The sequence below is a fragment of the Ambystoma mexicanum genome, chromosome 1p, assembly GCF_040938575.1.
Source record: "Ambystoma mexicanum isolate Mex_15411 chromosome 1p, UKY_AmexF1_1, whole genome shotgun sequence".
Taxonomy (NCBI): domain Eukaryota; kingdom Metazoa; phylum Chordata; class Amphibia; order Caudata; family Ambystomatidae; genus Ambystoma; species Ambystoma mexicanum.
The window spans coordinates 420,890,950-420,906,920 of record NC_090921.1 but is presented as its reverse complement, the minus strand read 5'-3'; the positions used below and the strand labels follow the sequence as shown (position 1 = coordinate 420,906,920).

The 15,971-nt window shown below is 40.5% G+C and overlaps 1 protein-coding gene across 1 annotated transcript in view; it reads right to left on the bottom strand.

Moving 5' to 3' along the window:
- Window positions 1–2,381: 2,381 nt before the first annotated feature.
- LOC138487977 (uncharacterized) overlaps window positions 2,382–15,971 on the bottom strand; it is a 129,105-nt gene continuing 115,515 nt past the window's right edge. The window contains exon 3 of the mRNA XM_069614702.1: window positions 2,382–2,456. Within this exon, the coding sequence (XP_069470803.1) occupies window positions 2,382–2,456 (75 nt within the window). The remainder of the gene's footprint in view (window positions 2,457–15,971) is intronic.

Here is a 15,971-nt window from a genome sequence, read left to right as displayed (position 1 = left end):
TTAGAACCGGTGGCATGTTCAGGGGGGTTTTAGCGGAAAAGAGGATATTACTCAAAATGTGTGCATGTGAAAAATCTGACACTTCATCAACTAATGTCCATACTCCTTGCGCACATGTGTGTAAATTTGGGTTAATGTCCGGTATTGCGAACCAGTTAAAAAGTGCAAAATATTGCCATTTCTGAATGCAAGCCCCCAGGAAGAGCAGAGTTGGAACAGGGGATACCTCCTGTGATATGTGATGGGTGCATGTAATTTCAAACCACTGTGTAGCTATGAAATATGTATTTGGTTCAAATCTAGATTTGTGTGCAAGTTGACAGGAGGAGTGGACTTTCTGCAAGCCATAAAATGACATCGCTCTGACTCACAGTTCCTTCCCCAATCAGGGGAGAAATGAAAGCTTGGCCAATGATAAGTGGAGAGGGGCTGGCTAGTGATGCTGCTCACACACACCCATTTTAAAAACACATAAAAGCAGAGAGACAGGACAGATAGGGACCTTCAAATCCATTTGCAGCTGGAAGCTCTGCCGGGAAAATCCATACTTTACCTCCATCAACCTTCAGAGACCCAGACCAGACCAGCAGAGTAGAGCTGACCTGTTAGCAGAACCAGAGAGAGCTGACCCAGATCACTGTGAAGTGCAGAGACCAGAGTCCAGTCTAAAACCTGACCAGATCTGTGGCGAGGCCCATTTAACTCAAGAATATAGTGTGAGTACCTAGAAAACTGTGCAGAACCAATCTCTTAGTTAAAATAATATAATCCAAGCTATTTTAATCTAAGTAGAACTGTCTCCTAACTGTCACCTGTCATTTGTAAAGCTGTCACTTGTCATTTTCTAGTTGCAAGCTGCACTTGTCTTTTTGAACCTTAAAATTTCAAATCTGAAAAATGACCTTTATTTAATCGCTCATATCTCCGTAACCGTTTGTGCTAGAGACTTGCAGTAACTTTCATCTGGAAGCTGAGATCCTAGGCTTTCCTAGGACCCCAGAACGATAGTCCTTGTAGTTCCTCTGTAATCGTGCCAGACGCATTCGTGAATTTTGCAGCGATTTGAAAATTTCTCCACTTGCAAAAAGATAGCTGCTTTTGCTTTCCTCTGAAAAAAATCGTTTGCCTCATAAAAACTATCCCTGCATCACTGCTAGAGTGAGCCTGAGCTAATATTAACTAGATACCACTCACCCTAAACCTCTAGAGGGAATTAAAAGCATTTTAGCATATTTTTTTCTACATTGCCAGCACATTTAAAAGCATTTGGGCCTGTGTTTTCAACGTCTGTAGTCTAAGTTGCTGGGTGAACTGAATTACATTTGAATTGACTTTCTGAGAATTGTGTGCCTTCCTTCCATTTCCCTGCATTGCATAAAAGGGGGGGTGAATTGTCCAAGAAAGTGATTACATTGTCTTTTGCTGAAATTCTATCAAGTTATTTTCTTTACTGCATTTCATTCCACATTGCATCCATTTGAAACCATAAAAGTATTGTTGCTATCTTATCCATTTCATGTCAACTCCTTAATGATTATAAAGAAGTGTGCTAGTGCCAGATTCTCTGTTGTTAATCTTTATCAAATCAGATTAAGTGTGCTATTCAATTATTAATTTATTATAAAGCGTGATATATATATATATATTGTTTAATTTATCAAATAAACCTTTAACTTGCAAAACAGAACTACTTCTTGGCTCAGTGGGGTCAGGAGGATTCCAAGAGAGGGGTGTTATATAAGGGTAGTCATCCAGAACGCATGAACTGGACATAAAGATATATCAATAAGGGTTTCCATTCAGTCTTATAGACTAGGCGTTGACTTAGCTGTAGTGTTGAATTGAATCCTCTTACAGACCCTACCACTCGGTGAACCAGCCCGTAGTGGCGATAGGTTCGGGGATGAGCATTCGCAGATGGTGCAAACTGTTACGTCACTTAGGGCCTGCAAGCCCGAGTAGGATGAGAAGTTGCATGGAACCTAAGCTCCACGTATCTGTCCCTGCTTGTTTCTTCTAATAAACAGCAGTAGCTAATTGCTTGTGTGCGGCCCCTCTACTTCTTTGGGATGCGGAAGGAGTTAGGGCCTTCCGAGAACTAGAGGTCCGCGGACCTCGAGTACGGCTCTGTCGAGCGCCAGAAATTACCCTAACACTCTTTTCTGTCAATGGAATCTATTGTCAAATGTGAATATGCTGTGCTCCAAAGTTACTGCAAGCATCTCTTTAATCATCTGTACATAGTGGTAATGTAAGGCAGAGTCCTCTCCCTGGTCTTCTTCCAATATTGAAAATATAGAACAATTATATATGGACTAAATAAGGATAACGAGATGGCCAATTTTTTGTGATCACAATTTCAATTAATGTTTTTAATTTCATTATGAAGAGGAGGCGATGAATCCTCCATTAAGCTTGAAGTTTCCTGTTGCTCTTATATCCATGTACTCGGCTATCTGCAGTTCACAAATGCAATTAATATTAAGTTGCAAATGACTGAACAAATACGCTATGTGAAGAAACATAATCTGTAATGTGGAGCTGGGGACTCCAGTGAGGGACCCTGAAAGTTTAATTGCTTTATGATATGTACATTATACTGTGCTTAGGACTCTAATGAATATGATTTGCGGACACCAGGATTATTATATGTTCCAACATGTTTTTCAGATAGTTACCAGGCTTTCTCATTGTATAATGAAACACTAACATTATGCGCAATACAGACTCACACCATTCGACTTACCTTTCATGAGTAACCGATTGACGCTCCTCTGGGTTACTGGCACAGAGAATGTGTTTGAAAAATCTGATATGCATTTAGCTCGATTCATTCTATGTAACCAAGTCCGTTAGATTAGATTAATATAATTTTATCCAGTACATAGGCTAAGTTAGAAGCACCAGATACATCATTTCCATAATGACTAAAAAACGAACGGTATCACTAGGCAAATGTTATTATGAAATTATTTTAGATTTGTGACCGGGTTACTACAACAGTTTGCACTTCCTGATCAAATATTATTTCCTTAAATGAAGAACATGATGCACACTTGGCCGTTCCAAGATGGCGGCTGCATTTAAACAGGGCAACAGAGGAAGGGTTTCTCGAGTTACCATGGAGATGGTAGTATAAAAATAGACTGATCTACCATGCCGGCGTCTGGAACCTCACATCCGACGTGTGTAGATAGGATCGCTAGTTTTGCAGGTAAGCACTCAGAGGGGACAACTGTAACCTTGTGGCGGACGATTTATGACGGGAGTTATTATTCGGTACTCCGCGCACATCCTTTTACATAATTTGATTTGAGGCCCCATTTAACAGTGATACACTTTGAAAATGCAGATAAAACTATCATTAATTACAACTATAAGACGCTTGTCTGGCGAAATTACAATTGTACCCCTCGGCAACCATCCACAAACTAAAACACTCATATAGAGTGGAGAACCTTTTGCAAGTATTACTATTATTGTGCAGTTAGAACGGACAACTTGTTTAATATGGAGAGTTTGAATATTATGATAGGCTCGTTGAGATATTTATTTTTAAATGGGAAACAGTACTATTTCAACATTTATGATTCAGCAATAATATATTTTAGATGGGATTGTAACCCATGACTTTTTCAGCAAGCAAGGTGGATTATAGCCATGTATCACCAGACCGGGTAAGATGACATTTCGTTCCTACAGTATCAATCACATTCACGTGATTTATGCACATAGAGTAAAGAATTTTACAATTCATTTAAGTTGAAAGCACAGCCATGTCTACACTTGTAAGAGCCATTAATTACCAATTATGAGTGATTACTGCACTGAGCTAAATATTTCATATTGAACAACTTCATAAGAATCGATCAATTGTCTGTCAGACATGTATTGTAAATTTTTGTGACTATTTCTTTTCTTTTATATTCAACCCAATTGATCCAAACCCTTTCCCCCTCCTTTACTTTCTGTCTGTACATATGTAATTAACCATGTGAATGCATGCATGTCTAATTTATACCCTGTGAACATATGTGTAGAAATGAGATTTGAATATATGCCCTATCTTTTGAAAAAGGCTCTTGTGAAGCCGAAACACATGTCATACAAAGGGCACTCCAGTATTTTGCACACATTTCCCAAATATAAATTCTTTAAAATTAATAATTTGTGGCGCAGTTATAATGTGTGAAAACAAGAATTTCTCTAATAAAATATATGTTGGCTCAACTATCAGAAAGCTTCACCTTCGCATCAGAGAGCGCTTCAACATGTCAATCACAACAGGGAGAAGGCTAACCTTACAAGAACATTGGGATAAGTGGCATCAGATGGATGACAAGGAGGAAATGAAGTTCGTTGGTGTAAAACACATCCATCCAAGTAACAGACTCGGGGACCGTGAAAGAAATCTTAGACAGGAACAATCCACACTAATTTGTAGATTACCTAGTACAATTATCGAGTTGAACAGAGATACTGAAATGGAAATATTCCAATAAGAACTATATATTTTTGAGACTCCACTAGGGGGATGTGAATTGTAAATAAATATTGTGTGTAAAGATCTGGTTTTGGCAGTTGGTATTAGATAAATAACCCTAGCACACTTTTTTGTTATGCCAATAATTATTGGAGTAATAGTCACAACCAGGTGGTTGCATCATACTTTTGGCCAGGTGGGTCAATATATAATTTCTCTCTGGGTGTAACCCCAACTCAGGATCTAAACCTCATTCTGCAATGTCTTAATCGATTGCTCCGATTGCTCCAAAAGGAGGCATTAAGAAATGCTTTTGGAACAAACTACTATGCCTTATTCAAGTTAGCCATATGTAGGAAGTATATTTAGGACTTACATGCTACTAGATTTTACCCTAGTACTCTCTTGGTTCTGCCAATAATTATTGGCATTAGAGCTACAACCAGAGGGTTGTATCACAATTTGGTCAAGTGCGTTAATAAAATAACATTAAAAAATCTCTTTCAGGGGGTAATACTGAATTAATATCTCAAACTTAATTTGTATTATCTTACATGACTGTATCAACAAAAGGCACTAACAAATGCTTCTGGAACTAATTACTATGCATCATTGTAACTAAGTTTTTTCCATGTTGGGTTGAGTTTCCATAGAGTCAGGTGTAAATAAATAGCACCATAAACATTGAATGGTTAATAAAATTCAATTATGATTTAAAACCGCTCAGGAATGAGGTGGGCATCTTGCGACTATGCCACCGGTGACATCTTGACGTCAGTGACGTCAGTGACGTCATGACGCGAATCACGTAGTGACGGCGTGACGTGGGTAGCGTGATGACATCATGATGCGCAAACTGTGCGTTCTCATCCCTATATTAGGCAAAGGTAGCCATTACAGCTGCAGGATCCAGGGTGCTCTGTGTGAGAAGTAATACTGAAATAGGTAGGTAATATAGGAAGGTTGTCTCTCTTCTTTTCTTGGCAAATAGACAGACTTATAAATATCAGCCAGTACCAGCAATCTTTCTCTTATGTAATTTGTTACAGCTACCCTTATAAGACTAATATTGAAATATTATTTTGGGACTGAATCAGCACATCATGATCAGACAAATACAATATGACTAACAGGTAACAGGTGTTTAAGTTACAATGTGATGGAATAGGATTACTTTATATATTTCATGCAATAATACCTATGCTAACAAGTATCAGTCATTTTATTTCCTATACATTTTTCTTAGTTATCCCAACTAGGACAACTTTGAAATAGCATGTGACTATAAACAAAATAATATAAGGAACCAATGATTTCTGTTATGGAATCAGGCCATCCAAATGATCAAGTTGAGATTGATTGATCACAGGTAATTTCCTGATAAACAATATTTTGTTAAATTAGATTTAAGGGATCTTTTCTGTTAACCTAATTAAGATTGTGTTGGTCTCAGACATTTTGGTTAGGTAACCAACTGATAAAGAGTTGTAAGCACCAGGGGATACATGAATTTAATAAGCTTTACAATACAATGCTAATGTGACCGAGTTTCAAATAAAGGTAAACCCAACGTTTTGAACACTTTTAATATTACCCACTATTAATATGGAGGTTGTACCACCATTATAATCAAGGTTGGTGGTTATAAAAGATTTGTTGGATGACACAGCAATATAAGCGTACCTGTGTATAAATGGTGCACATTGTAGCTGATAGAGTTTGGGAATACACTGATATAAGCTGACAATGGGACAAGAGTGTCCAATATAGTACAGATATTTTAAGACGTAGTTACTCTCTGGTCGAGTGTTGATGGAATCGGTGCACGGCTGGTGTCCTAAGCCAGATCTATAGTAGTCAGTGACAATGCAATGTTAGATGCCATTTTAATTTTAAAAAGGCCAGAATTGTTTTATTCATGTGTATAAAGGGCTGCTGTCTCAAATTCCCATTCAAATGTAATCAATGACAATTCCAAGAAAGGTGAATATATAAAAAAAAACTGTAAATGTGGTATCAATTTGCCTAATAATATATTATATTATAATAATATTCTAAAAAAATATTTTCAATTTCTCTCTCTCTCCCTCACGACTCTTACGGAGAAGTCATCTTCTAATAATGTACTCAAGGGTAGACATGCAAATGACCATTAATAACGGGTTTTGTTAGGGACCTTCAAAAAGCAGAGTAGGGCGAAACATTGGCAGGTGCTGTCCAATGAGTTATTGTTGGATTAGATTGTGATTATGATTTATGTGTTTGGATTATGATTTATATGTTTGGAAAATTGTACATTATGGATTAGATTATCATTATGATTCAGGTGTTTGGAAAAATGTACTGTATGAATTGAGACTGTGACTTTGGTTTTTGGATAAATGTGTCTTTGACTCAGGTTTTAGTTAAATTTATATTGCAAATGAATCTATTTTAAGATTGTTATAAAATGGATGTACAACAAGACTATTTTTGTCCCTTTTCCTTATATAACTAATCCACAGCGCTAAGGTGTCTGGACCATTTTGCATATTAGTGTATTTTTCAGGTCGGGTTGAGTGTCCCAATGACCAGACTATTGCAGCTTTAGTGGATTCAATCCTTTCCATTTTGAAATAGCGGATAAACATAAGTCAATTTAGGAGCGCCCAGTGTCCCAATTGTTTAACACTTTCCTTTCATATGTACTCAGCATGTTCCCTGATTCAGGAGTTCTGGGGCAAGGTTGCAGAAATACTTGATGTTATGCTTGATATTCCACCATCCCTCTTGCCGCTCAGGTTTCAGTGGCTACTCGCTGTTTCTTTAGAACCACTTGAGTAGTTGCAAAGAGGTGCATACTGAAATACTGAAAGTCTAGATATTCCCCCAGCAGTGTGGAGTGGCTGTGTGAACTGGTGTCTAGTGTCTATTAATAAGCGTGAGAATGGATATGTGCTAACAGTCGCATCCACATGCCGCCCCAAAGACATATGGAATCTTCTCAGGCTATACTTGGTGGACGCCAACTCTGATGGTGTTCGTGTAGGGGGTCATATGTTGTAATTTCATGCCAATAACCCACATTAATTGTTGCCGTTTGTAATTGTCCCTTCAGGATTCCAAATCATGTACTCTCTGTAATACTACTTGGTGCTGTGATTTGTGTGCCGCTTGGTATATGACTGTCTTATAAATACAGTTTAAAAAATATATTGTAGAAGTGTATGGTAGGATTAGATTTACATAGGCCAGAAGAGTACCAGCATAGTTATAGATGCATAAACGTAGCATGGTTTGCACAAATCCAAGTGAAAATTAAACATGAACAGCAGTACTTTGCAAAGAAATATTCATAGCATGTTGGGGAAATAGGGTATGAGTGAGATAAACCTTGAGAGAAACAAGTCAGTTCCGTTTCAAGAGAGAGCTACATTATTCAAATGTATGAACAGAGGGGGTGTAAGGGGAAATGTATCCAAGAGTTTCGCAGGCAGCGTGAGGCTGCAAAATGGAATGCTGCTCAAAGGTTACCATAGAGCGAGACAGAAACAGAAAACTACACAACTTAGCACATGACATAGTGAGAGGTGACATCACATAGGAAGGGTTCACCAAAGGTAAAGAATGATGTACAGAGGGGCGTATAGGAGGAGAGGGGGAGAGCCAGAGACCAGATGATCTGAGGCCTATTGTGGGGAAAGCAGATGTGAAAGGAGCCTGACCTGACTGCCAGTGTGGTTGAGACAAAAGTCTGAAGATAGACATCCTATCAAAGGCCAAGATTCAGATTGAATACCGAGTTATAATAAAAGTGTCTTGTGCACCTGATTGGCAAAGAGTGTAATATGGCATAAGTACAAGTTTTGTTTGACTTATGGTTACAAAGGGCAACAAACAAGCTGCTCTAAATTTAGCTGGGCGATTTTCCTTTTTAGCGCAGAAGTTTCAAAATATAATGAGCCATCCATAGATGGAGTTGTGAATGAGTAATGAGACATGGAGAGCTGACAGCAGAATGTATTTCACAGATTGTCTATGTGGCACATTAACTTATGAATGCAGTACACCTAACGGATCGTTCACATGATTTCCATGCTAGATTAAATGGTAAATCACATGTGTGGTTCAAAATAACTGTTTCCTATATGCCGTAGCATATGACATATGGTATATCAACTATAACGCTTTCAAGTAGATGAGATTTGTATAACTATCCTATAACGATTCATAATTGTAAGAGTGTGTGGGAGACTTTAATTGTAGAATCCAACAATTAAAAGGATATTGCTATACCACAGTGCAAAGTCTAATAATGCCTAGTTGAAGGTCCGATATAATAACTCAAATTGACGAAGTAGTGGAGACAAGCACCATGCTATATAAGAAGCCTTAATTCGGTCATCATGACAGGGAGAAAAGGACTGTAAGCAGGGAAGGGGTTTCAAGTAGTGGCTCTGCCTATGATGAAGGAAGTTGTACTCCGATGAAAATGCATTGAAAATGGGAAATCACAATCTTGTTTTGTTATGATCTCACTAAGCGGATACAAGTCCTAAAAAGCTTAATGACACTGTATCATGAAAATGCTAAATATTCTATTTGCAAATATGTAGATCATTTGGATTGAAAAACAACCTAAATACAGAAAGATCAGAAGATTCCAACCCTTATTGTGCTAAAAAAAAGGACTCTGGTCTTGATACTATTGATTCAAAACACCTATTTTCTGACAGATGTATGCTAATGATTACAATGGGAACCAAAATGATAAATCGCAATTGCTTGGTCATGAGAAATGTTGCTTCTGGTTTCTATATCAGTAATCACATACTATATCAATAAGCAATTCATTTGGACTTTAGTAACATCAAAGTATGTTCTAAGATAGGGAACACCGCAAAACAAAGAGGTGGGTTTCCCCTACTTTGCTGGCAGAGGGGAAGCAATGATCAATATAAATGAAAAACCAGCCAGCGGAACGAATTGAAGATACTCAAACAGGCCGCTAAAAGGCCACCAAAACGGGGGAGGACCCCAAAGGGTCACAACACAGATCAATCCACTAAGAACGAAACAATTGTTAAAAATACTGTATTTATTTAGAATTTGTACTCGTTAAAATAAGTATTAAATCATCTGCAGTTCTGTACAAAAAATACGCAAAGTGACAACATTAATGTATCAATCATAAAGTGCATCGTGTAAAGTGATTGAGTGCTAGTTTCACTGTTGGCTGTAAGTGAAAAAGTCAAAGAAATAAATCACAGTAGACTTCTCACAAGATCTTTATGGGGCCTCCTGATCACTTGTGTCGCTGAAGCCCAGTGCTGGTCACGATATCTCAACAAGCATGTCTGGTTCAGAGACACTACGTGGCCCAAGAGAAGAGGGTTCTTTGTTTTTACATCAGCACTTTTTTTTCAATGTTTTTTTTCAAAACATTTTTAACGAAAAAACGCATTGAACTTTTTATATTTTTGGGCAGTTTCCACCCATCCCCACCCCTATTTTTAAAAATATATTCCCGACCACCCCCACAATTTATATGCACTTTCCAACCCCACTATCCCCGATATATTTTTCTCTGAGTTTTTTCGTTAAACACATTTCTTTTTAAAACATCGAAAAAATAGCGTTGATGTAAGAAAGTTATACGGAGAAGAGTATCTTCGTAGAGCTTTCTATTCCAATCTAAAGTTGGGATAACTGTTATGTTCCCTCAAGGGAGAGTTATGCATGAAAGAATAACTAAGGGAATTAGTTACTTTGAGAAGAGGTGAAGCATATTAGTTTTAAAATGAAGGAAAATACTTTTTTCTCAGTAAATCTTTCGCCTTTGTTAAATATGATACTTAAAGCAGGTTCACCCATTTGGCGTTGAGTTAGTGAATTTTAGAGAAGCTAGCACATGAAGATAGTTAGGTTTAGCATTAGATTAGCTATAAACAATTAGACAGGTAGGATGGTGAAACAGTAAGAATTGTCAGAGTAACTTCAGAACGAAAGATCACTGTATGCTGACAGGCTTCTTCAAGAAGGCCTCACACAGCATTGCAGTTCAGTTTTCCACTAATGGATTCACATCTTCCTAGGATAACATTCCATATAATCCCTCGACCCTACAGGGCTCATTCAACTTTCCTCCGGTGCAAACAGTTCTGCACTTCCTCCATCATGATTCTACAAAATCGAGCATTTGGAACAGGCAATTGCACTGACTAATGAGATATAGTAAAAGACCCCTTGCCTTGATAAAGGCCCAGGAGGTTTGAAACACGTGTTCGCTGGAATGAAATTAACCTTTATCCTCAACAGGACTAGTCATGGTTGAATTACTGTAGAAGTAGTTGCGGATTCAGTGGTCCCCTTGTTAGCTGTTGTGTACTTGTCCATGGCACCAGTTTTCTTGCCCCCACTTGCTCCTCTAGTCATCGTATTGTGATCAAAGAAGTACTGTGTGCGCGCTTACCGAAATCAGGTGGATCCTACAGGCATACGCGCTGCCTCAGACTTCATCCTCTTAAACCCGCAGGCTATCAGACTGTTCTCTTGTTGGAAGGCGATAGTGAAAACACATGCGTGGGCACCCCACTATGGGATGCCACATAACCAATGGCCACCCATCAGTAGGACCTCAGTTTGTAAGCACGTGGTGTGTTGGCTATGTCTTCTCAATTGTATAGCAGTATGGGGTAGGAGGTAGAGTACTACACCCCCTTGTCCAGGGTATAGAGTATACTATTGCCGCAGCGCTAACATCTAATGAAGGGCAGGTCACACTTCGAGAGAATAAAAAGTCATAGGCAGCAGCCAACCAAAGATCTGTAGTTTGCCTCACAACACAGTTACTGGACCTACTTGCATTCAAACTCCGGCTACCAGACCCTGTCCAAGACTTTGGTGAGATGGTGTTGGTAATTGGACCTCACGTAATATAACGCTATGGTCACTCTGGCAGAGGGCAGCGTTATGTGGGCAATGAGTGTAAGTGCCAGGCTGGGCATAAAATTAACAGCAACGTGCACTGGGGGGGGTGGAGGGGGTTAATGGCAGGTACTGGAGTAGTAGATGGTCCTCCGCCAGGCACCCACATAGTAGAAGGCCTCAGCGAACCAGAGGTCTAGACACAGCCCGGCACCAGTGGAGCAACAGACAGCTGCAGCGGGTGTCCAGCAGTCCAGCCCTACGGATGCTCAGTCTCACAGGACGATTCCCTGCAACCACAACACAAGACACCAGGCAATGTGGGTCATGTCGATCTGGAAGGGCATTCACTGCACTACAAAGTGTGCCCAGCCCCCTAGCAGGCATGTGGGCAATCTATTGGCGGGCCACCCCCCACAAGGCACCACCTCCAATGGGGACTCCGGTACAGGATGTGTTAGCCCCCCCCAGTGGGGAACATGGATTACAGCCACAGCGCAACACTAATAATCACGGTAGTCGCGGTCGCAGTCCTGCAACAGCCACGACCGGCCATAATGTTCCATCGGATAAAGCAGCATCTCAGCCGGCTCTCTTCCTATCACGTACACGGGATGCAGAAGGCGGCAAGGTATGGTTAGTAGGTACTGTTGCAGGGGCCAGCATGAGCGGGTTCTCACGCCTGGTTCCCCCTCAGCTCTCAGCTATACTCTTCAGCTGAAGCGCTCTCGCCCCCATCATTCAATGCTCCTGCTCCAACGCAGGCTACGTGCCTTCGCTTCGCAGTTGTCATAGCAGGGCTTTCCCAGCTCCGTTTTTGTCTGGAATTGCTTGTACAGGTAGCCCCCGCTGAACGAATTGCTCAGCCAGCGCGGGTGTGACTAGGGTTCTCCCCTCATTGTTTGCTTAGCTTCAGAACTATGCTTTAAAACCTGAAATGAGAAGTTAATAGCAAAAAAGAAAAGGGCACGAAAAAAAAAACAAATTGACTCAACATTGCTTATGATTATTAAAAGAAGATTACAACCTTTAGACACTGCAGCAGAGGTTATCAGGGGAATGGCAATTCAGGAAGAGGAAATGCATGGAAGACTACTTCAGTGAGAGATTAGGAAACATGTGATTAATCACTGTTTACACCTTATGTCTTCCTGCCCCTGATGTTTTACTCGTGAAGGTTGTCTTTATTATTTATTACTCAGGATTGAAAGTTGCTGCATTTAATACAGAGACTGCAGTGGCTCAGAGTTCCGAAGGACTAGTGGGGGTCAGTATTTCCTGTGGAACCCAGAAGTCTGAGGGCTTTTTGACTGATACTACTGAACCCTCTGTCAGTTACCAAATGGGTCCCCGGAGTAGGTAGATGGCAGAGCTGATGGCTATCTATTAAGCCCTCCTCACTGCTGTAAATCATTAATTTCAGGGATATCTGGAACATTGGATCAATTGGTAAACCGTGACCTTAGGGCCCTTTAGGAACGTGCATGCAATGGATGGGTTCACAGAATAATTCTGTGTCCAAATAACTGAACCAACTCAGGAAGATGGTAAAGTACTGTTTTATTAACAATTATAAACAGGGAGTTACAACAAACATCAACGGATGTACGCTCAATTTCTCTCAATGGGACTCATTACATTAGGCGCTAAGTGTTTAACGCCGTTAACACTTAGCACCTAATTACGAGGTCCCTTTGGTTTTTCCAGTCGTTAAAGTAGGGACCTGCAAAGGGACTTTGGTGCTAATAACGGTACCGCAATTTGCGGTACCGTTATTAGCTCCTTCCCCATTCCCATTGAGCCCTATGGGGCAAAAATGGGAATGGGGAAGGGCCATGGCGGCATGGGGAATTACCGCCCCACCAACCTCGGAATGGGGTGGTAATTCCCCATACAGCCATGGCGGACACCGGCATGGACCATGGTGCTAATAGCACCATGGTCCTCCGCCTGGGTCGTAATGAGGCCCAATGACTTTTTCACAGAACATAGACTTTATACTAAAACATGTCAGAGGTGACATCATACCACATGGCAAATAATGAAAAATCTACTGGGGAACGGGCTAGGCTTAAGAGGAACATCTAAGTACACATTGTATAGGAACTAGGATTGTGCTTGGCTGTCAGATGGGCAACATATGCCTACCTCTAAAACATGTCATCTTCAAAAACATCATGTGCACAGTTTTTGATTGGTCTTAAAACTATAAGGTCCTTCGTTATATGGACCACTTCAATTGGTTGGCACACTTGTGCAATGTCTGGAACATTCACTTCATTTAGCAGCATGTAATCCCAGACCCAGGTGCAAGGAGGTGGACCTGACTCTACCACCCCACCCAATTAGCATCTCTCATTACCCAAACCTTCTTCCATCAAGATTGTCTTTAAACTTGGCCTTGCAAAGTATCCTTGTCTCTGGGAATACATGGGAGTGTGGGCATTTACTATCGTGTTCTAGGACTCCAAGTTCGACTCTATTTTCATCCTTGGCTCACGTGACAGGAGACCACGATCTGGTCCATTCTGCAGATTTTGAATGTCTTAAATGAATAAAACTTGGCACACTTGGGGTTCTTTCTTTGCATCTTGACAAGGGATGATTCATCCATTGCACGTTCACTCCTTTCCAGAATACATAGCCGACCTTGTCTGCTTCAGTCTTGACTCCAGTCCAGACAACCTCACCATGCAGCTCTACGATTTCAGGTTATTCTTACTGCAACACAATTCTCCCTTTCGTCTTCATAGGGCCTGGCTTACTAAATTCATGATACTGATGTCCAGGTCCTATACAGTGGCGGCTTTTCCTGCATTATATTCACTACATATAGCCAGCTTCTATGATGACTTGGTCTACCTTGCATTTCAGCATCTGTACAATTATTGAACTGTTGATTCTCTGCAACACTTTGTGTACGTGTAATCTTCTATTTCATATTTAAGAATTCATTCTATTTTTTACTTCCTCATTAGTTTCTGTAGGATCCATACATCCTCTTCAGTCAGTATCCTGAGACGTCGCTCATTCTCTCTTATGACGTCACAGACTTCTTTCTTTCCTCTTTTTCCTATTCCTTCAGGGAGTTCCTCCCCCAGATTGTCGTCTCTTCAGGGATACACTAGATAGGGTTTTCTCAAGAAAAAGTAGCCCACACCTCACCTCAAAAAAGTGGCCCACCCCTCGCCACACGACCCTCCACCTCTGATGACATCACCAGAAGTGATGTCATGTGACCCCACCCCAAAGTGACATACCAGGAAGCGATGAAACACGACCTTTCACCCCTTAACAAAACAGGAAGTGGCATCGAGTAGCATTGTTCCTAAGTACACTATGAAAAATATGGTTATGATTTCACTAATGTGATATACATTTCATACAAGAATGGATCACCATATGTATCGTTAATATCTGTGTGTATAGCTCCATATTGTCAAATTAGTGTGAATGGAAGCAGATGTCCAAGGCCAAAAGCCAAATGATAAAATGTTTTTGTATAGCACTTACGCTTAAGCTCTTTTTTTATAGAACAAATGTGCATACAATATCACCCAACCTGTGTTGGTACTCATTTATCGACCTAAGAAGGATGAAAGGCTGAGTTGCAGGTGGTTCTTTTCCCATTTTTTTCCCCATATTTTTTTTCAAACTGGCCCAGCAATGTGCAGAAACCGGCCCCCACCCCCAGGGATGATTTCAGCCCAGCCCCAGGCCAAGAGGCTGAGGGGCCAATCCGACCCTGATCAGGGCGCTTACAAAGGTATAAGCAAGACTTTAGAAAAGACAGGACAACGAGGAGGCAAGAGCAGGTGATCATACCAAGGTTTAGGGAGAATAGGTGGGTTTTCAGACGGTTTTGAAAACGCAACCAGTTTGGTTCTTGCTCAGCGACAGAGGCAGTGTATTTTTTAAATTTGTAACACTGATACAGGAAAAGATCTCCCCAGGCCTCTGCTTTTCTTTACTCTAGGAATGGTAATCTGACCACTAGCACTAGAACGAAGCAGTCTTGACGGATTGTATGGAGTCATTTGTTTCTTCAAGTATTTAGGGGCATCGCCATAGATGCATTTATGAGCCAGGCTGATGGCCTTGAAGTGTATCCTAGCCGCCAAAGGAAGCCCTTGTAACTCCTTCCTGGCTCCCGTGATGTGGTCTCTTTTTGAATGTCATAAATAACTTGTACTGCATCATTTTGTATGATCTGTAGCACTTCTATGCAGCGAGAATATATCTCAAACGGTAAGGCATTACAGTAGCCTAACTGGGGTAGAATAATGGCTCACACTAGGGTAGCACGTTTATTTTGTGACAGAAAAGGTTTAGCGTGTCTTTGTACTTTTAAATGGTATTTAGTACTATCAGCTACCCTTTGTACATGGGCGACAGAATTTACGGCCGCTTTCATGTAAACACAGAGAGTTTTAACTTTGTCTCTAATGGGAATTGCCATGTTATCAATGACCAGGCTGGAATATTCCTCACATAACTTGGTTCTGGCTTGAGGAGATCCAAAAATCATCAGTACAGTCATAGCAGGATTAAGACACATGGAGTACAGGCTCATCCAATCATT